We start from the raw sequence: 17,181 nt of genomic DNA, 5'->3' as shown, positions 1-17,181 counted from the left end.
GGCATTTGCATATTCTCATCTGTGCCACTTTACAACTACTGACGGACCAAACAAAAACAAGATCAGAGAAAAGATAATTAAAAAAAGAGCAAGGGTGGGGGTGAGGGTGAGGGTGGTGGGGTCCAGAGAGCTCAGGTGCAGAGATAAAGGCCTCCTAAATCATTTGCTCATTGAAAAAGAGAATAAATACATATAGCAAGGTATTTAACTGGGGCTAATTTTAACTGGGAGATTTATTGTTGTTCAGGTTGCTGTTTAGATTATCTTTTCCAGTTGTGCCACCTTTTATTTTAACGTTTTGCATTATCCCTGTCTTTTTAAACATGCAAAATAAAGTGGTAAAGCCAAAATTGCTAATAAATTGCAATCTGTCATTTTATATTTCATGGGCTATTGTCTTGGCGCATGCAGGCCCATAGCCTATATGGAGTAATGTTACTGACCTTAACAAATCTGATAGTCAGGTGCTAAAAGGCCAAAAAAACAAAAACAAAAAACAAAACATAAGAAAATGTAAAAAAATGTTTTTGACTTGTTAAATTAAGAGAAGGTGCAACTGAATGAACAATTGCAATTATTAATTTCCAAAACTGAGACAACCACTACTTACTCATTTCTTTTGTTCAGATGATGTTTTTAGACAATATATTTAAAATGTAACATAAAAATCCTAAAAAAAAAATAATTGCATGGTAGGTACTAAGATACAAAGTTTGAAATTGTAAAGTTCCCATTTTCTGCTTAAATTTAAGCTGGGTCGCTGTAACAGATGGTGCTCAGAATTTGCTGGAAAGCCTGATGAATAACCTGGAATTACACCTAGTGACAAAGCATGAATGGACAGTTGGAGGAAGGGGGCCTGGAAAAACAAACACTGTCCCAAAAGAGGGAGTTCACAAAAGACAAACAATGGTGTGCATGCAACAAAGTGTTGCCTTTTGTGTCACCATAGATACATTTCACTGGGAAAGGAAAATGGGGAAATTAAATCAATAAATTATAAGGAGGAAATGACCAACAGCTGTTTTACGATATACTGTCTTAAACTGAATGGAGTAGATGAAAAACTGCAGCTTTTAAGCATTCGGATGAGTAGCTTGGAGAGATAAAAGTGTGGATGTGTTGTTTCTATCCCAGAGTTGCAGAGTGTGTGGTTTTTTATGTATTAATGTTTGATTTTGTTCCCCATGATAAATGGTGTGTTTCTGTATTTGCTTCTGTATTTCAGATTGACTTACAACATGAAATCTTGCTCCCAGCAGGGCTGGTCCCCACGCACAGTGATAGTTGTGCTTTTAACATTTTGCACCTTCAGTGTCACATAGGTGTTGAACTTATCTGAAACAGAGGAAAAGGCAGATTACGATTTAATTATAATGAGGAGGCAGCAATGCATTGAGAGCATATGGAGGTGAGTTAACAGAAATATATGGGATTCATTAAGCAGTGATGAAGACACATAGCATAGTAAGACTCTGGACAGTCTACTATTAGATAGAACAACAGAAGTGATGTTTGAACTACCATGCCAGCTCTACCTCTGTTTTCTGTAGGAGGAAAAAAAAAAAAAAAAAGACATCAGGACTATCAGTGAGAGTAAAAGCAGATAAGTCTCCTCCCCCGACTATATCAAGCCAAAGCCAGGCCAGGCCAGCAAATCAACCCTGTTAATCTCCAATGAGAGCCAAACCCTCACAGCACATAGTACTACAGGATGTACAAATACATGGTACGTCTCCAGTCCACTATGAAGTGCAGCTGTTTTTTAAAATACGCTTGTCCTCTAAAAAATACACGTTGTAAAGGAAGCATGCCTGCTCATGATGTAATAAAGCTGAAGTCCCTACTGACCTGTTACTATTACAGAAAAGGTCTCTGTCAGCCCTAATATCATCAATACATAGAATATAGTTGGTTTAGTTGCATTTTTAACATTTGACGCAACAGTTGACAGTGTGACCTACACACAAAAATTGAGCCCTGCTAGGAGTCTACTGCCTGTCAAAACCACTGAAACATTGACTCAAATGTCTGTGTGTGTGTATACAACTTCCACACCCAGTTATCTCAGTCAACTTCCTTCCGCCAGTAGTGCTGGACAGCTGATTCTCAACAACTGTATGCTTCAGCGGTCAGTGCTGAAGGGGAGGGTGGATGGATGAGGGATTAGGCAACCCGTGCTAAAACTACCAGCTTTTCATTTCCTACTGTGGGGTTGGGGGCATCAACACGTGTCTGTTGATGTGCTCATTTTTCCTCATGTAGTTACCAGTCCTGCACAACTGGTGGTCCTCGCTAAAACTCAACCCCCCCACATGGACACAAAAGCTGAGTGGGAGGAGGACTGAAAGGGAAAGGAAAAAGGATGTCTGTTTCTGACTGATAAATAAAATATATTTTATCATATGTCATGGAATACTACTCAGGAAATAGCTCACAATCATCTGATTCAAGATATTAAAAGCACACCTTCGTATAAACAATGTTTCCCCACGTCAATTAGAGTAGCACAAGTAGCAAGGTATAAATGCTCACGCCAACAAAATGACAAGACTATCAAGCAGAAAATTATATTAACATTTAACAACATACAGCTGGATGGATATCATCTTGAAGTTTTTAGCAAAAAATATACAACTATATTAATATCAATATGTTTTCCATAAACTGACAGCACGTTTATGGTTCTGAGTTTCTGATTTTCTGAATGGTGGCTCCCTGATATGGACAGCCAACAGTGCAAGCAGGCACTGCAAACACACACAAATGACCCTCTTCGGTCTATGGGAAACAAAAGCAAGAGATCAGCTGTTCCTGTATAGACCAGTCACATGACCACACTAAACAAAGATTACCCTGGTTCCTCCAGCAACAAACCGAAACATTTACCCTACACTAGCATTTAACATAGCAGCCAGATAAGTAAAATCAACTCCTTGACATAATAGGACTGCCAGCAGTTGACACAGGTGGATTCATACAAGTGACACAGAACATAAATAGATACTTAAGACTGCAAACTGAAACAGTGTACTTAAAGCGCAGAATCCCTGAAGTGACACTGAGACTGTGAACCAGGACTGACAGGACACAGACCTAATTAGTGTCCTGTGAAAACAGTAGCAACAGAACACACACAGTATTAAAGTTGCCTCGGGGATGCTGAAGCTTTTCCCTAATTAGATATTCCATGCCTTGTGCCACACTTGGGCCAGCTCCCATGAATAGCAGAGACGAGATAAGGCAAGAGGATGTATGGATTAGATAAGAGCCACTTAGTGGTTGCCGGACCTTTACACCAGGCGTTTTCCTTGATGTGGCTGACACTGTTGAGGAGGAAGAAGTAATAACTGACTGGAGGGAAAAAAGAGGGAAAAAAAGTATCCACTTGCATAGCAATGTCTCACTAATATAATGGACTAGTCTTATGTTTGTATTGTATAGTTTGAGGACAACAAACATTAAATGAAAACTGAAATTTCAGTCAAAAATACCACTATTATAAAACACATCATACACATGTAATAATTAGCTTAGTGCAAATATATGATAGTGCATGTAAGCGTAAGTACTACGTAAGTAATGGGAAGTGCAATAAAGAAAAGACAAACTTATTTGTCACCGGTCAAATCTGCTAGGCAATAACTGGGCTATAACTGCTATATGAGAAAAACAAAGTTTAGCAAACACAAATTCTCAAGATAAAACCGAAGGTACATTTCCTAAGTGGTCACATTTTATGTCTACAGTGTCTTTCTTTGTAACTTGTTATGACAAGCAGCTTGGTAAATACAGATTTAACTCCACACAGATTTCAAAATCCAGTATGCTGAAAAGTGTTTTTATTTCTTTTTTTTCTTGCTAACTCCATTAGAGATCTTTATTGTATTCAGAAGCAAGGTATCCACCTGCACATCAGTGCCTTACCCTACATAAGAGATATGTTTTATATGGTTACTGTATAGTATGAGGATCACAAAAATCTAATGGAAATCAACATTTCAGTCAATATGCAATTATTTAAAAAGAAATTATGGATATCTCTACAGTAATCTCAGCACAATAGTTAGATAAATAATCTTTAAATTATTGCAAATATATGTCTTACATGTACTTACAGGCTATTAAGACATGGGAAGTGCAGTAAAGATAAGACACATATTAGTCACTAGCCAAATATACTGTTTAAGACAGTTTCATATCAAGTTTGCTTGTTTTTCAATGTGTTTATGAGACAGTTATATTTATTCAATTCTAAAAATCTTCTTAAAATCACTGATTTTAAAATCTTAAAATCAGTGTCTGCCTCAAGAATCTTTACACCAGTTTTAACCATCAGTGTGCACATTTAATGAGAATTTCCAGATACTGTAAAAGAATGAAACTTTTAATAAGATTAATGCATAAGATTATGTATTGTATATAGTGAAAAACCCTTATTCTGTAGGCCCATTGCAGAAAGAAACTGCAGTGTTGATTGAGTCAAGTTGCCTAACCCAAACTGTTGCTTACATATATAGACACATGATCTGTTGACCATGTTGGTGCAAATTTAAACATGCTTATGTGTGCATACAATTATTTGGTTTCCAACACACACACACACACACACACACACACACACACACACACACACACACACACACACACAGTAAAACAGTGAAGACACGCCAGTCAATGTGCTCATGTGATGTTCTGAGAATCACCGTAAACCCTCAGTCAAACGTCTTCATTCATTATTGATTAGTGATGAGTTTTCTTAGTAATAAATTAGTCAGGAAAATGCAGGCAACTGGAAGACTGGCATTTCAACATCAGGCCACTTATCAATATTGCATGCAACACAAAACATACATTTATCAGAGGACTTTCCTACCATTGCTTGAATATCTTCATGAGTAAGTTAGTTTTGGGAAAATAGTGTTCTCAAGCAATTATATTACCTGGAAGTCTATTTTTTACTTAGTTAAAAGAGAAGCTTGTGATTAAAATTATATATTCCCCATTTTACTCCAAGCAGAGACTCTGCAAGCACACATCTAGCAGCACACAGCTATTATCCACAAATCAGTGGATAATAAGACAGTGGATAGATAGATAGACTGCTAACTAGTTCAAACAATGTCACCTTCTGTTTTATAGTATTCTCTCAAAACCCTGTGTGTAAATGTGCCAAAATAAGGCCTAAAAGCCATCCAAGCGCAGGTGTGGTGTAGACACAATACAAACATCAATCCCAGCCCAGCCTTATGTAAACTTTGAGGCCTCTTCCAATAAGTCATATGTCACCCTATGCAAGTACAATTATCATGAGGTAAGAAAACTGGTAAGTAATATGTTCAGTAAGTACTTATTCCTTCCTGTTCTTTCAGAATCTATCCCTTATTGCTATTCACACAAAAATGGAAAGTAAAATGGTGCAATAATCATAAACAAAATGCTGAAATCTGATCTTAAAATTTGCAGCTCAACACATCATGGTATGCAGTTTTGAAGCACAAACCATTGCATTTGCAGCATAACAAAATATTTCATGCTCACTGGATCATGGCCACACTTTACGGTGCCAAAAAGGTAGGACAGCAAAACAGCATTGGCTATGTTTAACCAAATTTTCTGAAAAAAATAAAATAAAATACATTAGTTCATTATTTGTATATTTTCAAAGTCTGTTTTCTAAAACACCTTTACTCATAAGCTCTCACATCAGTTTATTGAGCTGATATCACTTCATAAGTCCTAAGGAAAACAGCTCATTTAGATTAGTTGGAAATTTTACTTTGATGACATTTTTTTAAAAGCTACTCTTGATACACTTTTTTGACAAAATCTTTAACACCATAACACATTACAAGGGACATCTTTAAACACATGAAAATGCTAAACTTATTATTTCGTTATTTTTGTTTCTTAGCTAAGAACTCTCTCGCAGGCCTTCGTTTCCGTCTTTGCCCTCTAAAAAAAAAAAACCCCACCAACAACAAAAGTGACTAGTGTTTACATTTTGTTTCAGAGAGATACCTGGCTAAAGTGAAATTCACCTAATGTTTGCTCTGAGACAGGTGTCACATGTCGTATGACCCGGAAGAGGGAGGAGGTCATAGACAGCCAAGCAAAGTCTTACAATCCCTTCAAAGTTTCAATGCTACAAAGCCCTTTGAAAACTGACAATACAACAAAAAAAACTTAAAAAAGCATCAACTTCAGTCACTTGATGCTGGCTAGAAAAACTGAACTCACAGCATTAGAAAGTGAAGACACTGTCTGGAAGGCAAATGCTAGCTTTTCAGCTGTGCACTGATGTCCCCCATTATCAATAGCCTGGAGAGCACAGTGTCCAAGATTTCAAGGAAGAATTTCAATCTTGGACTAGTCAACCCACATGACAGTTTTCCATCTCAGTGGATCTTAAACCAGTACTGGGACAGAGTGTTTTGGGATCTGATTTGTATATTTTACTTTCTTGTTGATGGTTTTTAAACTACATTTGTGAATGCACCATAGCATTAATTGACAGAAGTTTTCTGAAGTGGTCCCGAGTCCATGTAGTTACTTCCTCTAGATAATCACTTCTTTTTTTTTTAAATGTAGCAGTGTCTGAGGACCAGAAGATTATGGCCACTCTGTAATGATTTTTGGGCTTGTACACAAAGCCAAAAACTAATACTGTATTGTTTCCTAGAATCTTTCAATGACATTATGTACTGATGATGAAATCCCAAGTTATTTTAATGTCACACTGAGTCATTCTTAAATCCCCAAACTATTGTCCTTTGCAGAATAATGAACACTTTTCCAGTTTTCTCTAACAGGTTCAGCCTTTTTCGGAATGCTTTTCTGATACCCATTCACATCCATCATGTGTTGCTTATGAACATAACTAGTTGTGAGATGTATCACAGGTATTTAGTATTAACAACGTTTCCCACTCTTATACTACCCCTCCATTACTTTTTTAAAAATTTTTTATTAACTTTAGGATGTTAATGATTTACAAAATACTTCTTTTTAAATTCACATTTTGTAAGGGATCAGAAATTTTACAAAAAGGGTTAGAAAAAATTTCACAGAAGTCATTTTGGCATCAAATGAGTAAAATATCAATGGCAAATTCAAAGCTAAGTTGACTTTGTATTAGTGCTCCTCTCTGCTCTTGCCAGAAATGTCACAGGGCTTAAAGGTAGACAAGAGCCTGAACACCAGAGGGATTTGCCTAGTTGGAGAGTCTGGGGATTTGGACACTGATCTATGTCCACCTGCATGGCATGACACTAAAAGACCCAGGATTGCGTAACGCAAAATCAACCCTAGCGCCTGTAGTGACTTGCCAGAATTTAAGAGATTAACCTATATAAGACAATTAGTACACATGGCATATTTTTTAACAAGGTCTACACAAAGCAACCTCACAGAAGTAGTGGTGTTTTGATCAAAATGTGTAGAATTCTGGGCATCCTCATTGGGTAACTGGATAACTGAGTTAATTTACAGTTCAACATGGATGACAGTTCAGACATTCTTGTTTTTATAAACAAAAAAACACCAATAAACATAATCAAAAATCCCACAAGTTTCACAGCATACAAATCTCTCACCAGCTGTGAACAATGAACATTAGTAAAATGTAAGGTAAAATGGCCTGAGAATGGGAATAAAGTTTGTGAATAAAGAAAGTTCTTACCTGGTGGTCCCTGGAGTTTGGCTTTCTTCACTGCACAACACACAGAAACACACAGACACACACACACAAAAACAAAGATTAGCTCAATTACATAAATTTAATTTGCACTAACTTAAGAATAAACATCGTACTATAATACGTAACTAAAACTGACACATAGGTAAATCTTAGGCCCCTGAGGGGTCTCACCTACCAAAGACCTAAAATTAACCCTTTCCAGTGTTTATGTACCTAAAACACAGTATAAAAGCACAGTGTAAATAGAATTTTAAATTATTTAAATAAATTATTTCAAACTTATTGTCTTTAATGAATACATCTGACATTTGATTAGCATCCACAAAACTTCCAATATGTATATTATGTAGTGTAGCAAAGAGATATACTACTCCAATGTAGGTCAAATGATGGTAATACAATGTTGAATCAAAAGACTTTGTTTTTTTTTAATTATTTTTAAAAGACAAGTCTGAAATACAAACACAGATGTGCATAAAGTAATTATCTCATGTTACTTGAGAATACCAAATTACTCATTATGCAGACAAGTAAGCAGTGATGGGAATAACGACGCTACAAGTAACGGCGTTACTTTTTTCAGTAACGAGTAATCTAACTAATTACTATTCCTATCATTACAACGCCGTTACTGTTACTAACAAGAGAATGCGGCGCAGTCGCGTTACTATTTTTCAACAAACAGACGGTTGAACCTGTCTTCAGTTTACCGCATCTTATATCAGTTGCACAGAAGTAGCTGTAAGTAATCTGGACGCTACAGCCTGAGGCAGCTGCCGCACTCCCGCGGACGGCAATCACTTTCTGGCAGACGATCACTTTTTGGCAAAACACCTGGAGCTAGGCGGCAAAACAATCACATGAGTGCTGCCGTTTGACTGAGGAAGAGTAAAGTAGTCGTGGTAACCCAATCACATGGCCACTTCAAGATGACAAAGCAACAAGGTGATATATACCAGTTTTTAAATTGTGGGGATAGGCCACGTAAAACCAGAGTCATGATAAACAATATATACACGGTGTTTTTTCCTGAATAGTTTCACAATGTTTTACAGTCTAAGGACAGCGCAGCAAGCACTCTCTGCATGTAACCAAAAAAAAACCCCAAACAAACAAACAAAAAAAACCCCAGTTCGTTTTGGTGGAAATATGTACCATGTTGACCAATCAAAAAATGATATGGCATCATGATATTTGGTTGTTTAGGAAGAAGGGGGGGGGGGGGGGGGGGGGGTTAGGAGTGACGGCGAGAGAGAGAGAGGGACAGCAGAAAAGAGAGCGAGTTTTGAGATGTGAGAAATTTGTGATGGTTAGCCTGTTTGTAGTGTGCAGTTAATGTGTTGTCTTATGTAGTTAGTGTGTAGTGTTGTGGATAGTTTTGTGTTGTGTGTCAGAACAATGACTGCTGTCTCCAGGTAGAAAACAGGTTGAGTGATACACCTGCTGCTGTCAGACCTGCTGTGATGTTCTCCTTTATAGTGGACAGAAAAAAATTTTTGGGAGTGGCACAAATAATTTGTGTGGCATCTAATTTAATGCGGAACAGCTGATTGTTATGTAAATAGTTTGAAATGGTTATTTTATAAAAGATAAATGGCTGCAAATAACTTTGTTGTTTGCAAAACTTGTGCATATGATTTTAAAATTGACAATTTATATTTGCATTTAAAGTTATGAAATATGATTCAATAAACATGTTTGTGGTTGTTACAGTAAAAAATATAACTTTTTCTACTCGGATTTTATGTTTTTTGTCTGATTTTAGATCAATTGTGTTAATACAGTATGTCAGAATGAAAACATAACTGTAAATTCAGACACGTGAAATTGTGCTGAAAAGAATGATACCAAAAAAGGCAGTAAATAGTTTTTAAAGGCGAAATGGAGAGGTAAAATCAAAAGTAGCAAAAAATGGCCAAGTAACGCAATAGTTACTTTTCAAGTAATTAATTACTTTTAGAGTCTTGTAACTCAGTTACTTTTTTGAAGAACTAGTAACTAGTAACTATAATTAATTACTTATTCAAGTCATAAGTTGGTGCAATGTGCAACAAATGAAGACTACAAACACATCATCTTGTGCAGTTTGATCAAAACAGAAGAACTATGTGAAGAAATCAACTTTACATCATTTATATTTTTCAGCTTCATTCAAATTATTGTGTCATAGTTAATAGTTTTGCTAAGTTTATAACTGATAAACCTGATGCATAACAGTTCAGTTATAGTAAAATATATTTGCAAAAACTTTATCATTTTAGTTAGAACGCTTCAAAGTTAAATCAATGAAAAATGGGATACTAAAGACTGGCACCTCTGTTTTATTAGCAGTGACAAATACATTTTATTGGATTGCAACTTTTACATAATCATGAAGCATAAGCCTTGACAGCTGCATCACAAATCTTAACAGCTGGTGAACAAACAAAAAAAACTAACCCAAAAAAACAAAACAAAGGAAAAATGGGACTCGGGCAGATGGGTATTAAGATACAAAATAAACCAAAAATGTCTGATAACAGCAGCCATTTCCAAAAACCTCCAGACATTACTTATGGTGAAGAACCACGTGCTGCTCGATTTTGGTTCATAAGTCGACCTGCCATCTTTAGCCCCTCAATGCATCTTTACAATAATGTTTATGGGATTGTGAAGCGATTTGAAGAGGATTAGTTGTGATTGCAGTGGCAGGGTTGTGTGTGCAGGCATATAACCTACTAAACCTCTAAGGCCTGAGCTGCCAGATGTCCAGAATGGGATGATGGAGGCACAAATAACGCTTTCATATTTTCATGTACCATCCCTTGTTTTTTTCTGTGCGCATTAAAACAATGGTATAAAGTTTTTGGGTCTTCTAATAATTGAGAGAACCATATGCATATAAATACAGCAAAGTAATATTTGCATATTAGAAAACTAATAGTGAAGTAACAATTAGAATGAATAAAAATGCAGGCTGAAGTGGAATGCACCAAACCTAACACATGCAGCCACAAATGTAAACTGAAAGACACAGAGTTAACCGAATTTACTTCTAGGATAACAATGGAAAGCAAAAAAAATAAAAAAAAATAAAAGGACCACTGGTCCTCACCCAGTGTTTCCTGTCTTTTACATAACTCATTGTGGAACAGTGGAAATCTTCAGTGAAGCTAGCAGTATGATTCTTTTTTCCACTAAGTCAAATGAGCTGGCTGTGGCCTTCTTTTCTCATTTGCATCACTTAATTTTGACTGTGGAACAAAGAGCAGAAGGGCATTAAACCAGAGAGAGGGGGATTGCAGTGGAAACTGATCCTTATCGTTTTCTGTCCATGCTTAATTTGATGGGTGTAGTTGATCTTTAGCTACTGTTCTTCAAAACCTACTGGTTTCTTTTTTTTTGGTTAATTTTACTTGCTTTTGATCATACTTGGTTTCAAATATATTAATGCAGTCGCATGTCTCAATAAAAGTAGATCCCCCCACTCCAGTACTATCCAGTATCATTTCTCTTTAGCAAAGCAAAGCTCTTTCCCCCAGCAGTTTACAAATTTGACATGATGACACAAACCCTACCTCATAAATTGAAACTAACACCAGCTGCACTATTGCAGACGGTACATATGCAACACAGTTTCACAACACTTCATGAAATAGTCACCTCTAAGTTGTTCTCTATTTTATTGATTAACATTTATGGACACAAATTGTAATGTTTACTTTTGTTCCTGAAAACTAATTTCTCAGCATTATTTTGGGTCACTCAACACAACTTCTCATCAATCATCTCTTATGTAGTGATTCCTGTGGACATGAAAACAAAACCACAATAAGAGTCTGCATTTGAAGGTCAGAGGTTGTTGGCAGAGCAAATCATCTTGAGATTTGTGTTCAGTTTATACAAGCCATAGATTGTCACACAACATTTGTATTCTTTTAATGATGTTATTAATAAAAAACAAAACGCAGTGCTTGGTTAAGTTTAGACATTTGCAGTGACTTGGTTGGGGTTAGGCATTACAAAGAACATAGTTAAGTAGGGGACCATAAAACTACTGGGTTATCATGGTTTGGGATACAGTAGTTGCCACTTCTTTTAAAGCTTTGTTGCTTTGGTCGCCATGGTGATACCTCCCCTTTTAAATGGACATAATATGTGCTTATAGTATGAAAAATGTTTCCTCAAACAGCAGACCTTTGAGGTACTTTAACCTGCAAAAGCATGACAATTTGTGTCCATGACCACTGACATGTTAGATTTCACAGCTGATGTGACACATAAGATGGTGTCTAGTGTATTGCTCAAAGTTTTAATAGCTGAATTTTCTTTAACCATTTTGCTTTCCAAACATCTGCAATGTGACTAAAAATCACAAAATCCTGCAGCTTTCTGAGAAACCAAACAAACTGTATACTGTTAGCGATTTGTAGCCATCTGTGTTATCCAGATGATAATTTAAAAGAAAAACAAAAAACGACTTCATAGATGGCACACATTTTTAGAAAATCTCTAATTCTGAAGTTGCAGCTCATGATGTTCATAAGCCAAATAAAGACTTTAACCCCCTGCAAACAGTATCTATACTTTATTTCTTCTGTATAAACACGAATGAACAGCAAATAATGTCAGTGTTCAGAAATTATTTTTAGCTATTTTTTAATTGAGGGTTCGACATTTAAATTCAGGTCAGGTAATCTGTTTCTTAAAGCACTGCAGGATTTAGTCAACTTCACTTGCTACATACACAGACTGCCCTACAATCCATAGAGGGGTGAGGTGTAAATAATGAAACAATGTTTAAACTTTAAAAGAAAAAACAGAAAAGAGGAAAATGTTGATGTACCAAATAACAGGACATGCAGGCAGGCACAAAGCAGGAGTTAGGAACAGGAAATGACACCAGAGTCAAAGCAGTGGCGTACTTCCGCTTTGTGTCGACTGTTGGATCTGATCACTTGGAGCTGGTAATAAGAGGAGAGAGAGCAACAGATGGCAAGGGGATTACTCCCACAATCTCTAAGCTCTCTCTCTCTCTCTCTCACACACACACACACACTGTCTTGCTCTCATAATTCCTCTACTCGGTTGCTTACTATACTCAACCCCTTAGATTCCAGTTCAGTCACTATTATCTCTCCATTGCATCCTTTATATAATTATTATCTCAGCATAACTCCTCAGCAACTGACTTGGCTGTAGACAAATATGAGCCAAGCAGACTTGGCTCATATTTGAAAATGTGTATGCTTTTTCAGAAAATGTGTATTCCTGAAACAGTTGCAAGCTGTTGCTGAAGGTTCCTGGCAAAATTGGTCACAAAGACTATGCTGTACCAGAGGCCTCCTTGTGGCTGCTTTGGTTGCCATCAGATTGCCACGGTTGCCCATAGTTTGCACTGAAGACATAAACTTGTCTGCAAACTCTTGTTAAGCTGTAGTAAAACTTGAAAGAGTCAAACAAACTGAAAACTGGGACATTTTGCCTTCAAAGCAAAAACTGTATACACATTTTGTAACTAGCGAATAGTATTTATCTATTGGTTACTGTCCAGTCTTTAAGCCTGCATGAACAGGGATTTGGCAATCAATTTTACTGTGACTGCCAGCAACTACTCGAACCAGTCAGGTGCTGACTAGTTTCTAGGTCTATGTGTCGGTGGTCTGAGCAAGCTACAGCTTCTTGCTCTGCATAATTTTTTAATCACAATTGAAAATCGGGATGTTGCTCTATTCTATACACTTAATTAATACATGCCTGGAGTAGAGATCTATCCCTCTTTCTGGAGGTTTCTACCATTTTCATAATCCTTGTTGACACCAAGAATACAAGCATAGAGGCTTTTACCTCCTGTCCAGATAATGAACGCCCTCGGGCAAATCTGACTTGACCTGAATCCAAAAATCATTAAAATAATGTAACCCACCTGCAATTTGCAAATGTAATTGCTTTAATGTTCAACATTTAAGAATGCGACTCCACAGTTTGATGATCATCTTTGTCCTCATTTTTCAATTAATGTTTTCCATTTCAAGTGGAGCACCACACAAAGCGTTCTTTTAACAGCCATGTATAAGCTCTTGCAGATTCTTCATCTGCCCTTGAAATGAAGAAAATCTTATTAACCACAAATATCATGTAACTAAATCAATCAGCAATGTCAATGTCATACACAATATCTGTGCACCTCCAGTCCTCCAGCATCGTGTCATCCACGTGAACCATGTGTCAACTCAGCCTTGACCTGATGCACAGTAAGAGTTTCCCCCACATGTTCACTCGTAAGGGCAACCACTTATCTATTGTATAAAGACATTGCCATGGTGATGAAGCATCTCAACTAGCAATAAATAGGCAACACTGTCAAGCTGTGCTATCAAACGATGACTCACAACATTAGTTAATCACAAAGCTTCTGCCCAAGCACCCTTTAAGCTATCTACTCTACTTCTTCCTCTTCCTCTAACCTTTCCTGTAATCTATTGGCTGCAGCTCCTACTAGCTTTAATTTCACTAATCAATAGAAGAACAGTCTTTCCAGAGGTTTTGCAGAGGCACTGAGATCAACTTTTTCAAGCAAGTGAGATCAAATGCTTCTTTTTGAACCATTCCTTGTGTTTCTCAGACTGGTGCACAGGTGTCCCAGTACCTCCTGAGGCTAACTATATTCATATTATTATTTTTTTTTTACCAGAAAGTACATTGGTACTTAAACAGATTTATATTTAATGTACATATAACCAACACTTGTAACACAGATGTGTCTGGGCATGCATAGGTTCGTGCACACAAGTTCCAGATAACAAGAATTTGTGGACTAAATGGAAAAAAGAAAGAAAATGTGCCTTTTAATGTAAACAGACATTGGCTTCTCGTCATTACTTGGAAGCTAATCAGTACACTATCAGGAATATACACTCAGAGAAACAATATAGTAAAGCCTATTTGTTTTCAGGTAAAACATGTTCAAAGACTGAATTACAAAGAAGAAAAAGACTTTTATTCCAGTTTCTTATCAGTGGGCATTATTAATGCTCCATTACTTCTATAGCAGATGCCAAAACTTTTAAACTCCCCCATGAAGGATTCTGTGCTAATAAGCAGTCAGTAAGAGTAACTAATGTAGATTAATTTCTGAAAGACTAAATTTTGTAAAGACAAAAAAAATATATCAAGTAGTTTGGTGAGGATGGCTGTGTTATTGCAGATACGCATGCTTGTGTAGTTAGGGGGGGACAGTTATCTCTGTTTGGGGTAGTTTTTTCTTCTTCTTCTTCTTCTTCTTCTTCTTTTTTAATCGAGCTCTTAGCAGCAGTGGAGCAAATAGTTGGGTGTTGCTGAATGGGATATTGCATAATGTGCTCTTCTGCTGTAAAAGCCTCTAAAGCAGGATTCTCCACCATCACTCCAGCTGATTCGCTGTAGTCTTCTGGTAGACGGCACGCTAACATGGAATGAACACTAACCTTGTTATCAACCTTCTTCTGACAAGACGGATTCCTTGATAGCAAACACGGTTTCTTTTTCCCCCAGCCTTGGTCCCTGAATCATAACAGGCTTTCAATGTAGAGGCCTACGAAACGAATGCTGGGAGATGATATTAAGACGAGACACTAAAAGTTCGATTATAAAATCCTCAGTTGTCACTGAGGACCCCAAGGATTTGTTTTCAACATAAATGATAAATACATACCTCTGTTGAGTTTTTAAAGATAAACATTATAAAGTCTTGGTTTTTAAAAACGTAAAATCACGTCAGGATAAAGGTACTTTTTTTCCAGATACTACCCAAGGAGGAACGCCTACTGTTAGAAAACCAGTTTTGTAAGTTGTTACTGGAATTATCACTATGACTTCAGCTAACTCATCAAACAAACAAAGACAAAATCGCTTATGAAGTACAAATAAAGATAAAAGCTCCTACCTCTGACGCACAGTAACGACATGACCGACCGCTTCCAGCGACAATCCAGTAGTTTCACACAGTTTACAGAGCGACCTCTCAGCGGAGATTTACTCTGTGAGGTAACATTATAACAGTCACTAAACAGATTTTGTTTTTTTAAAAATTGCTGATAAATTCCTCTTCGATGTTTACAGGTGGTTTTCCGGTCCCGGACCTGGGCAGAGAGCAGCTGCCCCTTTCTGCTGCCACGCCATTATTAAAACTCTCATCACAGGTTTCCAGGCTGAAGGATAGACCGAGAGACAAGAGACAGGAGAGGGGGAGGAGGCGGGGTCGGGACACCTGTTACAGGCATCTGAGGCGACCAATCAGGATGCCAAAGGGCTGAGCCTTATGTAGACATTTGTCCAATCGCCGGGAGGGACAGGTTGGCGGAAGACACAGGTAACGCGCACAGATTCAAGTAAACAATCAGAACTTTGTATTTCACCATAGACAATATAAAACGATTCTCAGTAGAAAGATTCATTTAAGGTACTCAAAGTGACCTAGCCTTTTGTTTCTTTGTTCGTTAAATATTCAAAAAAGATGTTTTGTAATTAAGCTGTGTTTGCTCTGGGCATGTCACACACATAAAAAAGTAAACTGTGAGGAGATATCTGTAGATTTCTAAATTTTAGGTTTCGTAGGGATCAGTAAAATAAGCTATATGAAAAATGTATTCTTTAATGAATCTCATGAATTTCAAGTTATTCCATAAATACAAAATTTAAGTAAAACTACATTTCAATGCTTTCAAACTGTACAATATGTTTTTTATAAATTGTGGCAGAATGGTGAATTTGCTATATTTCTATGGAGTTTCTCTGTCTTTTTTAAAACACATAACATGAGTCTTTGTGTTTGTTTTTAGCAAAACAATCCTTTCTTAGCACTGATAATTCACAATTTTAGATTGACTTTGAGCTTGGTTTTATTTTATCTATTTAATAAATCCTTACATTAGCATTTTACATTTCCATTTACCCAATTAAATAAACATTTACTTAAAAAAAGAAAAAGAAAAAGAAAAGGTTCATACAGAATGTCCCCACAGTGTGTGTTCAACTGCTATCACATACACCAAATGACCCCAAAAGACAACGTTGAGTTGAGTGAGCAAAAAGGAAACAAATAGCACCACCCTATGAATTGTGTCAACCATTACACCAGAACGAGTGCATTTATTAACGAAAAACAAAACAAAACAAAAAAAATTAGTAGTAGTAGTCGAAATATTACTCAAATATTAGTTGCCAGTAGTGATATTTTTATTAACTAATAAGATTCAGTAGACTTAAACCATATTTCATAATAGATTATTAGTCTTCCACAATGAAAGGTACTTAAAGAGAACAGTGGCAATAAAAGTAACCTTTAAAACGTGAAATAGTTAAAGACATACTGCAAAAAGAATATACTAGTTTATGTGAAAGTTATAAGGCACTATAATATTCATACAGTGAACATTTCTATTAAAGTCACTTATTTCGTCCTATATTTTTTATATATTTTTTAATTTATTATTATTAACGTATCTATTAGCGGAACCACTGTA

General features: G+C 36.6%; 1 protein-coding gene across 1 annotated transcript in view; it reads right to left on the bottom strand.

Moving 5' to 3' along the window:
• Window positions 1-15,858, bottom strand: part of unc13bb (unc-13 homolog Bb (C. elegans)) — a 66,326-nt gene extending 50,468 nt beyond the window's left edge. The window contains exons 1-3 of the mRNA XM_087843582.1: window positions 15,603-15,858; window positions 7,682-7,711; window positions 1,239-1,338 (exon numbers count right to left, since the gene is read on the bottom strand). Of these exons, the coding sequence (XP_087699708.1) occupies window positions 1,239-1,338; window positions 7,682-7,711; window positions 15,603-15,624 (152 nt within the window). The 5' untranslated portion in view covers window positions 15,625-15,858. The remainder of the gene's footprint in view (window positions 1-1,238; window positions 1,339-7,681; window positions 7,712-15,602) is intronic.
• Between the last annotated feature and the right edge of the window lie 1,323 nt (window positions 15,859-17,181).

The sequence above is a fragment of the Neolamprologus brichardi genome, chromosome 7, assembly GCF_056152115.1.
Source record: "Neolamprologus brichardi isolate AB-2024 chromosome 7, ASM5615211v1, whole genome shotgun sequence".
In the NCBI taxonomy this organism is placed as follows: domain Eukaryota; kingdom Metazoa; phylum Chordata; class Actinopteri; order Cichliformes; family Cichlidae; genus Neolamprologus; species Neolamprologus brichardi.
The sequence above is the reverse complement of the archived record's forward strand: the minus strand, read 5'-3'. Positions and strand labels throughout refer to the sequence as shown.